The 11,318-nt window shown below is 37.8% G+C and overlaps 1 protein-coding gene across 3 annotated transcripts; it reads left to right on the forward strand.

The window, feature by feature from the left end:
- Positions 1 to 2,439: 2,439 nt before the first annotated feature.
- Positions 2,440 to 7,029, forward strand: LOC307148068 (uncharacterized protein). Of its 3 annotated transcripts, none has more exons than XM_079853260.1 (3): positions 2,440 to 3,455; positions 3,550 to 3,648; positions 6,804 to 7,029. In XM_079853260.1, the coding sequence occupies exons 1-3, from the start codon at positions 2,728 to 2,730 to the stop codon at positions 6,958 to 6,960; spliced, it is 984 nt and encodes a 327-aa protein (XP_079709386.1). In that variant the 5' UTR covers positions 2,440 to 2,727; the 3' UTR covers positions 6,961 to 7,029. The 3 variants fall into 3 exon arrangements, with proteins under 3 accessions (XP_079709386.1, XP_079709388.1, XP_079709387.1); XM_079853262.1 differs by having other exon boundaries at positions 6,821 to 7,029; XM_079853261.1 differs by having other exon boundaries at positions 2,440 to 3,648; positions 6,821 to 7,029.
- The last annotated feature ends 4,289 nt before the right edge of the window (positions 7,030 to 11,318 follow it).

Raw genomic sequence — 11,318 nt, forward strand, 5'->3', positions numbered from 1 at the left:
CAGTCCTGCAGTAAAGTGACTTGGCTAAAGTAAGCTTCCTCATGTGCTGCATTATTTTCTGTGAGAAGTCCTACACTCTCAGAAATAGGGGTACAGCAGGAGTCCATTTCTGTCCCCCAAGGTACATATATGTACCTTTTTGAGGGTCAAAAAGGTACATATATGTCCCCAAGCATTAAAAGGTACAAATATATACCGTTTATTTTAAAGGTTAAGGTACAATATCAAAAGACAGCCTCTGCTAAGTAATTTTATTTTATTTTTTGTAAAAAAAAAAAGTTTTTTTTTTTTTTAGGTTTTAATGATACCTTAATCATTTAAGGTAGATTTTAACTTATCACTATATTTGAGTAGCCTTGAAATAAAGGAAATAAAAGTTTTGTAAGTCAATTTACTGATATTAAATCACTATAACACAGCAAAAACTCCAGTGTTAAATGAACTTTCTTGGGAGTTTATTTGGCTCCAGACTCAAGAGTGTTAAAGTGTTAAAATATGAGTGTTAAATTAACAATCAAGAGTGCTAAAGAGTTAATGAGCTAATTAAGTGATTCATTGAGTGATGATTGAGCATTATTGAAGACACCTGATGTTAACAAGCAGAATCACTGAAGGAGAAAATACATTTTTTTAAGACACCGTTATGGTGATCAGTGTTTGCTTTAGTTGGGCTCTTGACCCTTAAACTGTTAACATTAGGTTTTGTTTGGCTGTTGTATCTGAGTTATAATGGCTAGATGAACAAAGAGAAAAGTTGATCAGGTGGTGTTGGTTATGTTTTGACATAATCATAATTTGACATGAATCACTGGACTCATTTAAAGTCTAATCTCTGATTTAAATGTATATTGTTGATTACAGCATCACTGTGATTCTACAGCATAAGGTCCAGAATTTTTGAAATAATCTAAAGGATTTCTTAAAAGTTGATCTGATAAAACAAATCTTTCTTGTAGGCACACACAGACATCAAGAATCAGTGTATGAATCTCAACAATGGTGACAAACAGAATATTCAATTAGGGAAAGGAAATTAGTAAGACAATTCTGATCATAATTTATTCATACCGCAATGCATGATGGGAGCCATTAATGAGTTGTGATTGGTGGCAGCCACTGCAACATGCTTTATTATTGTCACCATTGTTGAGATTCACAGGCTGATTATTGATGTCAGTGTTGCTTCATAAAGTAATTTTCAATGTCTTCTGATCAGAACAACTTTTAAGAATTTTGGGATTATATTGAAAATGCTGAAAATCTTTTGCTGTAGAATCACAGTGCTGCTGTAATCAACAATATACATTTAAGATTAAGATTAGATTCTAAATGAGTTCAGTGATTCAGGTTAAATTATGATTATGTCAAAACATAACCAACACCACCTGATCAACTTTTCTCTTTGTTCATCTGGCAGTTATAACTCAGATACAACAGCCAAACAAAATCTAAAGTTAATGATTTAAGGGTCAAGAGCCCAACTAAAGCAAACACTGATCTCCATAACGGTGTCTTAAAAAATTATATTTTCTCCTTCCGTGATTCTGCTTGTTAACATCAGGTGTCTTCAATAATGCTCAATCATCACTCAATGAATCACTTAATTACATCATTAACTTCAACACTCTTGAGTCTGGAGTCACATAAACTCCCAGGAGAGTTCAATTAACACTGGAGATTTTGCTGTTGGACCTTAAAGGTTACAGGGTTAGTTCACCCAAAAATGAAAATTCTGTCAGTAATTACTCACCCTCATGTTGTTCCAACCATGTAAGTCTTTTGTTCATCTTCGGAACACAAATTAAGATATTTTTGATGAAATCTGACAGAATTCTGACTCTTCCATAGGCTTCCAGAGTGACCGAAACTCGCCGACCCAGAATAGTTATTAAAAACATCGTTAAAATAGTCCAAGTGACTCCAGTGGCTCAATCTTAAGTATATCAAGCGAACACCTCATAGTGTTTTTGCGCTGCGCGTCTGTGTTGCACGTCATCACGCATCACACACATGACCTGCTTCGGCCAATTGTGAGCCTACGTGGTGACGTGCAACACAGACGCGCTACGCAAAAACACTACGAGGCCCAGAGAGAAGGAATTGAATAGTGGAATAAAGTCGGTATTTTTGTTTGTTTTTGCGCACAAAAAGTATTCTCATCGCTTGATATACTTAAGATTGAGCCACTGCAGTCACTTGGACTATTTTAACGATGTTTTTAATAACTATTCTGGGTCGGCGAGTTTCGGTCACTCTGGAAGCCTATGGAAGAGTCAGAATTCTGTCAGATTTCATCAAAAATATCTTAATTTGTGTTCCAAAGATGAACGAAAGACTTACATGGTCGGAACAACATGAGGGTGAGTAATTACTGACAGAATTTTCATTTTTGGGTGAACTAACCCTTTAAGGTACAATATTGGTCGCGACTGAGTGCGTTGTTGTGTTTGGAGCTCCGTCGAATTAATTCAGAAACCTTGTTTTTCTTCTTTACACTCTTTTACAAACGAACTTTTTCATTTTTATAGCGTGTGAACATATCTGGAATACTATTCTCCTTAAAAAACAATCGGATTGCTCTGATATCGCTACATATATCCAACCTTTCGAACTTCCGCTACTAGCCTTAGCCCGCTAGCATTACACGCGTGGTCGCGCCTATCGATCGACTTATTTACACCCGTATCACTGAAAGCTATAATTCGCCATTATAGCACATCTGCTATAATGGCGAATATAACGGATGTGTGTCTAACGTTACCTTTGAGTGCAGGTGAGGACACCTTCGAGCTGCATTCTGTGCAGTTAGAGCTGGAATCCGTGGAGAAGCAGATCCGCGACCTACTAGAGAGACAGGCCGAGCTACGAGATCGACGTTTCGCGCTTGAAACATCACGCGCCGATGCTCACAAGTCAGTGGTTAGTAACCTTTTGACTCCGACCTCGTCTACTCCATGTGTTTCTCTGCCCAGGATGCGATCATCCCTGGTTTCATTCACTCCGGCACCGACACAACAACATGGACCCTGGGTGATTCCACAGCGGAAGACGCGGGCCAGGACCAGAGCTAGGACCTCTCCGCCCCTCCCGGCCTTCGAGATCTCCACCCGGAACCGCTTCTCCCCTCTACGCGAGACGGAATGCGACGCTGTGATCATCGGCAGTTCCATCGTCCGGCATGTCCGTGCTACCATAGGTAAAGGTAAGGTTCGCACTCACTGCTTTCCTGGTGCTCGTGTTCTCGATGTCGCTGCACAGGTTCCCGGGATTCTGAACGGTGACGAGCCCGTCGGAGCTGTCGTGCTGCACGCGGGAACGAACGACATCAGGCTACGGCAGTCGGAGGTTCTGAAGAAGGACTACAGGAGCCTGATCGAGACGGTACGCAGTACATCGCCTGAAACAACGATCATCGTGTCTGGACCGCTTCCCACCTACCGACTAGGACACGAAAGGTTCAGTAGATTATTTGCTCTAAATGAATGGTTAATGTCATGGTGTAATGAACAGAGACTGCTCTTTGTAAATAATTGGAATCTTTTCTGGGAGCGACCTAGGCTCTTCCGTGCTGATGGCCTTCACCCCAGCAGAATCGGAGCGGCTCTTCTGTCGGACAACATCTCCAAGACGCTACACACCATATGACTAGTAAGTCAAAGTCCAAATCACACTCTTTGCTGTCCAAACTTAATTGATATAAGTACCAATGTAGAACATTATATTGAAACTGTGTCTATTCCTCGTTTAGTGAGATCAAATAATAAATCTACTGCAGGATCTAAGAAAAATCTAATTGTGATTAAACCAGAAAATCTCAATATTAGTGAACAAAAACAATTTATAAAGCTAGGTCTTTTAAACATCAGATCGCTTACACCTAAGGCGGTTATTGTAAATGAAATGGTCACAGATAATAGTTTCGATGTACTTTGCCTTACTGAAACCTGGCTTAAACCAAATGATTATTTCGGTCTTAATGAGTCTACTCCTCCTGGATACTGTTACAAGCATGAGCCCCGTCTGATTGGTCGTGGCGGTGGTGTTGCTATAATCTATAAAGATATTCTTACTGTTACTCAGAAAACAGGTCACAGGTTTAATTCGTTTGAAGTACTTGTGCTAAATGTTACTCTCTTAGATGTAAGAAAGAAATCCATATTATCTCTAGCCTTGGCTACTGTATATAGACCGCCAGGGCCTTACGCTGATTTCCTAAAAGAGTTTGCAGACTTTCTCTCAGATCTTTTGGTCAATGTCGATAAAGCATTAATTGTTGGAGATTTTAACATACACGTAGATAATTCAAATGATGCTTTAGGGGCTGCGTTTACAGATTTATTAAACTCCTTTGGGGTCAAGCAAAACGTAACTGGTCCCACTCATCGTCTTAATCATACGCTAGATTTAATTATATCACATGGAGCCGATCCAACCGATATAGATATTATACCGCAAAGTGATGAAGTCACTGACCATTACATGGTCACTTGCATACTACGTACCGCTGAAATGTGTCATGTTGCGCCGCGTTATCGACCAGGCAGAACAATCCTTCCAACAACTACAGATCATTTCTCAAATAGCTTACCTGATCTATCTCAGCTGCTCAGTGAACCCAAACAAACAGATGAACTAGAGGAAATGACTAGCACTATGAGCACCATTTTCTCTAGTACATTAGACATCGTTGCACCAATTAGATTAAAAAAGGTTAGAGAGAAAACTAAAGCACCATGGTACAACAGTGTTACGCATGTTCTAAAGAGAGAAACTCGTAATTTAGAGCGTAAATGGAAACAAACTAATCTAGAGGTCTTTAGAATCGCATGGAAAGACAGTATGTCACGTTATAAAAAGGCCCTAAAAGCAGCCAGGGCTGAGCATCTCCGCAAACTAATAGAAAACAACCAAAATAATCCTAGGTTTTTATTTAACACCGTCGCTAGACTAACAAATAAACAGACGTTACCGGAGCAAAATATTCCGTCACAGTGTAGTAGTAATGATTTTATGAATTTCTTCACTGAGAAAATAGAAAGCATCAGAAACACAATTGTAAATGTACAATCTTTAATGGTGTCTTATGATTCAGCCTCAATTATCACCCCGCAAGAACAATTACAGCGCTTTGCAACTATAGGACAGGAAGAGTTAAATAAACTTATCATTGCATCTAAACCAACAACGTGTTTAATAGATCCAATACCAACTAAACTACTGAAACAAGTGTTACCTGTAGTGGAAGAGCCTCTTCTCAATATTATTAACTCGTCTTTATCCTTAGGTCATGTTCCAAGAATATTCAAGTTGGCAGTTATAAAACCTCTTATTAAGAAACCACAATTAGATCATAATAACCTAGCAAATTACAGACCCATTTCAAATCTTCCATTTATGTCTAAAATACTAGAAAAAGTTGTGTCCGCTCAACTGTGCTCTTTCTTGCAAGAAAATGATATCTATGAAAAGTTTCAGTCTGGATTCAGACCGCATCATAGCACAGAAACTGCGCTCGTTAAAATCACAAATGATTTACTTTTAGCTTCTGACCAAGGCTGTATCTCAATACTAGTTTTACTTGATCTTAGTGCTGCGTTCGATACTATAGATCACACAATACTCTTAGACCGACTACAAAACTACACTGGTGTTCAGGGACAGGCATTAAGCTGGTTCAGATCATACTTATCAGACCGTTACCATTTTGTCTGCGTAAATGGGGAAAAATCGAAGATAACGTCAGTAAACTACGGTGTACCGCAAGGATCTGTGTTAGGCCCTCTACTATTCTCAATATATATGCTGCCACTTGGTAATATTATAAGAAAACATGGAATTAATTTCCACTGTTATGCTGATGACACTCAATTATATATTTCATCACGACCAGATGAAAACGCTAAATTATCTAAATTAACAGAGTGTGTTAAAGATATAAAATACTGGATGACATGTAATTTTCTGCTATTAAATTCAGATAAAACGGAGGTATTACTTATTAGTCCAAAAAACTGCCCACAAAACCTCTTACAATACAACTTTAATTTAGAAGGGTGTCCTGTTACTTTATCCTCTACAGTAAAAGACCTGGGTGTTATATTAGACCGCAACTTGTCTTTTGAAAATCATATTTCATATGTTACAAGAACAGCCTTTTTCCACCTTAGAAACATTGCTAAGCTACGTAACATGCTATCAGTTTCTGATGCAGAAAAGTTAGTTCATGCATTCATGACCTCGAGACTAGATTACTGTAATGCCTTATTAGCTGGTTGTCCTGCATCCTCAATAAACAAGCTACAGTTAGTCCAAAATGCCGCCGCTAGAGTTCTTACTAGATCAAGAAAATACGATCATATAACACCAATTCTGTCGTCTCTACATTGGTTACCTATAAAGTTCCGTATCAATTACAAAGTATTGCTACTGACCTATAAAGCCCTAAATGGTTTAGCTCCCGTGTATTTAACGGAACTTCTATCGCCCTACAATCCATCGCGCTCTTTAAGATCACTAAATTCGAGGCTTCTGGTCATTCCTAGGATATCTAAGTCCACTAAAGGAGGGAGAGCTTTTTCACATTTAGCTCCTAAACTGTGGAATGGCCTTCCTGATATTGTTCGAGGCTCAGACTCGCTGTCCCAGTTTAAAACTAGATTAAAGACGCATCTCTTCAGCCAGGCATTCACATAATACTTACATTTTATACTACAGTTGAATCAGATTGAATGCATTAATATTGCGAACAGCAGCTACGCTAATTATTTCCCATATGCTTTTCTGTTGTTATCTCGGGACGCTAGTCCCGAGGTAAATACAGATCGTCAGCTCCAGTTTGTATCCAGCCTCTCATGGAAACTACAGATTCTCCAACACCCGTGCAGAGACGACTCGGCGCCTGTGAAGAGACGACTCGACGCTGGCGATGTTTATGCCCTAAATCAATACATGATTAACTAACTGTATTTCTCTATGTACATTTCTGAAATGCACTTTCTGTAAAGCTGCTTTGAAACAATATGTATTGTGAAAAGCGCTATACAAATAAATTTGAATTGAATTTAATTTGAATTATTGTACCCTTGAGGGTACAGCCCCAGTGACAAGCCATTGTACCCCTAAATGTACAATTATGTACTTTATTTTCTGAGAGTGTACCAAGGCCATGTAACAGCATATTTAAGTAAACTAACATTGGTGCTGTGCACAGTCATATCATTTATATAAATGGAAAACAACAGAGGTGACAACACACAGCCTTGTGGTGCTCCAGTATTTACAACAAGCTCATCTGAGTAAACATTGTTCATTAAGACTCTCTGAGGGTGGTCAGTTAAGAAACTTCGGTAACACTTTAGAATACTGTATCTTACTTACTGCATAACTTATAAGGAATTATTGAAGAACTAATAGGTAATTCTTCATTAACTAGTTATTCACTACTGTTAACTACTAAGGAAGATGTGTTAACTAATCAGTATGTAAAATAATTTTATGATTGTGTTAAGTAACAGTTAGTTAATCAATAACTAATTAACTCTGTCATACCGCCTGAAGAACTACTATTAATTATCTACTAATTAAGGTTCAAGAAGAATAATTAAGAAGTAACTAATGAACAGTCATACAAACTACATTGAGCTGTGACCTTCCTTATTTACTAATGTTATTAATAGAAGTAGTATTATGAAAATACAATTTTAACAAATGCATACAATGTTAAAGAGGTTTTTACCTGTGGTTTTTTGAGTGTGTTCTGTAAGAAATCAACTTCAGAAAGGAACCCCACTCAACTTACCTCAGATTAGTTTTTTATATTTTATATACCTGTAAAGTACTGTGTGTGTCTGTTTTCCTCAGCATATGCCATTGAGTAAATTCATGTATTTGAGGCAACGACTGAGGGAAACTGAAAGGGAGCTTATTAGTAATTCATAAATAATTGTCAAATAATTCTGCAGGAATTACTTATAACCTGATTAGTAATTAATAAAGAACTATCAAATAATTATCCAGGAATTAGGCTACTTTTAACCTGAAACAGTATTCTAAAGTGAAAATATAGGGAACTTATTAGTAATTAATAAATAATTATTAGATAATTCTTCAGGAATTACTTAGAACCTGATACAGTATTCTAAAGTGAAAATATAGGGAACCCATTAGTAATTAATAAAGAACTATCAAATAATTATCAAGGAATTAGGCTACTTTTAACCTGAAACCGTATTCTAAAGTGAAAATATAGGGAACTTATTAGTAATTAATAAAGAATTATTATATCATTCTTCAGGAATTACTTAGAACCTGATACAGTATTCTAAAGTGAAAATATAGGGAACTCATTAGTAATTAATAAAGAATTACAAGACTGCCGTCCTGCGTTTCACTCATAGCCAAAATATGCTGTTACTGACTCCATAACCTGCCCATAAACAAACAGTGCACAGCTCTAAGAACATATTTTAACATCTGATGTTTTAGGATCTTTAGAAATAAAAACATTTGTTTTATGCAAGGAATCAGGCGTTTCCATCATGCAAAAAAGACAGACTCGTTAGCTAGCTAACTGGCATTGTGTCCTAGTATGTTGCCTTGCATAAAATAACATGATTTACAGCACAGTAATGATTTTATAGATTCAATAAAACGTACACAAACCTGTATTTCGCTGAAGAAATGCACCATATCGGCATTGTATGTTAGTTACTTCTTAGTTATTTTTCTAGTAGATAATTAATAATAGCTCATAGGGAGGTATGACAGAATTCATTAGTTATTGATTAACTATCTGTTACTTAACACAACAATAAAATTATATTACATACTGATTAGTTAACACAACTTCCTTAGTAGTTAACAATAGTGAAGAAGTTGTTAATGAAGAATTACCTATTAGTACTTCAATAATTCCTTATAAGTTATGCAGTAAGTAAGATACAGTATTCTAAAGTGTTACCGAAACTTCTAATCCAGTGAATGAGCCCACCATTCACATTCATCCTATGAAGTTGTTCTAAAAGAATGTCAATTTGCAGAAATCAATAAATCAAAAGAAAAATCAATAAAAAGAACCCGAGCAAGTGATTTTGGTTGTTGCAAATGTTTAGCTATTTGATATACAAGAGTAAGAGTTGTGTCCTCTGTGCCCCTGTGTGACCTATAGGCAAATTGAAGGCGGTCAAGTTGATTCCCAACAGAAGACATAAGATGGGTGCTGACCACTCTCTCCATACACTTAGCTAAGAGTGGAGTGAGTGCCACTGGTCTAAAGTCTCCAAGAGTTATAGCCTTAGAGACTTTAGGCACAGGTATTATTGTGGATTTCTTCCATGAATTTGGAAAAAACACCACAATTCAGCAAAATTTGAAACAGCTGAGTGAGAACCCCTTTAAGCTGTTGAGAGCATGCCTTTAACACCCTTCCTTGGAGGCCATCAAGCCCAGGGGCTTTATTTGGTCTAATTTTAGAGAGACACATGGCCACTTCTTCTTCAGAAAGCTGTATGTTCATAGCTACCAATCTGATCACAGGTAATACTACAGCCTATTTTTGGGTCTCTCACATCGTATCTTCCATGAAGATGTTTAAATCATTAAAAAAATTACCACAATCTGCCACGTTTACAGTTTTTTTTTTCCTTTTTTCCTTCCCTTCCCATTATTGTGTTTAATCCATCCCATGCTTGTTTTGCATTGCCTGTACAGAATCTTTGTTCAGCCTTATTCTTAAAATCGATTTTTTGCTGTAAAAGCTTTATGCTTAAATTCCTTCTCTTTCTCCTTTACTACATCATTTTATCCTCTCAAAAATGCAGCCCTTTTCTCATTCAGACACGTTTTAATATCCTTTGAGAGCCGTTGCTTGTTATTACTAAACACCTGAACTATCTTGGAGGTGATAACAGTTTCTTCACAAAACTTGATATAGCATGTGATTGTGTCTGTCAATTCATGATGATCAGAGCATGCGTCAAAAAACATGTGCCAATCCGTAGAGTCAAAACAATCTCTGAGCTCCTCCTCCCCATCCTCAGTCCATTGACGTACAGTTTTCGGGAGTGTTTTTTCACGCCTGACTTTCTGTCTGTATGTTGGAAGGAGATGAATGATGTTGTGATCTGACTTACCAAGAGGAGGGCGACTCACTGCCTTATATGCATCTGGGATGTTACCGAAGCATTGGTCCAGTATGCGAGTGGGCGTGGTGACATACTGCTGCAGAGTGGGTCGTGTGAATGGATTTTAATTAATCAACTTTAATTAATCAACTAACATTTGTTTTTCTTGCAGGAACAACATTCATATGCTTTTAATGTGTCAAAACTCTTTGGGGAAAAACTTGTGACTTTGAGTGTATGTGTCTATGTGTTATTAATAACAAAAAGGGGAAGTTAAACTAGACAGTCTGTTAGAACAAATTAAGTCATCATTAAAACCTTGTGATAAGTAATCACAAGATCAAAGTTTGCTTTACCTAGTAACAGAGGGGTTTGCAGATGAAGAACCAATGAAATAGTGGGGAAATTATGTAATGCAGCATGAAATTTATGCCATACCTCTATACTATAAAAACTGTTGTATATGTATTTTTCGGTGGGATTCTCAATGGAATTTGTCTGAGATCCTCCGGCCTTGCTTCTTGGGAGAGATTCCCTGAGAACTGCTCGGGAAACTCTCCTGGCCGTGATTAAAGCATTTAAAGGACATTTGCAGGTCTGTTTGTCAATTTATTCCTGCGCAGGAAGCTAGTTTAGGGAAGCAAGTTAGTTAGAAACTTGGCCAGTTGTCGACTGAAGACGCAAGAGCTAGAGTATAAAGGTATTGGGTGTCGATTAGTAGACGCCCCAGTTTAAGGTATTGGGTGTCGATTTGGAGAGGCCCCAGTGAAAGGTATTGGTGTCGATTTGGAGACGCCACAGATATTAAGATCGATTGGGTGTCGATTTGGAGACGCCCCAGATAGTTAGGTTTAGGGAGAAATTCTACCACAGTAGATGAGGTGACAGCTGACATGTGTTGAAATCCCCCAAAATAAAAACCTGATCGGGAGAGAGCAGCATTGAAGCTGTCAGTTATTATTTCCGCAGCTTCTTTATTGTTAGGCCCTGGAACATAGACAAGAATGATGGTGATTTGCCCAAACTCCCGCGGAAGGTAAAACGGCCTGATAGATACAGACAGCAGCTCATAGTCTCTAGTGCACACTCTCTTGAGCACTTTGAATTGTGAGGCCCAAGCACTGTCAATAAACATGCAGAGTCCTCCCCCGATGGATTTTTGAGATGACACCTTATCACAATCTGCTCTTATAACTG

The sequence above is a fragment of the Squalius cephalus genome, assembly GCF_949319135.1.
Source record: "Squalius cephalus genome assembly, chromosome: 2".
In the NCBI taxonomy this organism is placed as follows: Eukaryota; Metazoa; Chordata; class Actinopteri; order Cypriniformes; family Leuciscidae; genus Squalius; species Squalius cephalus.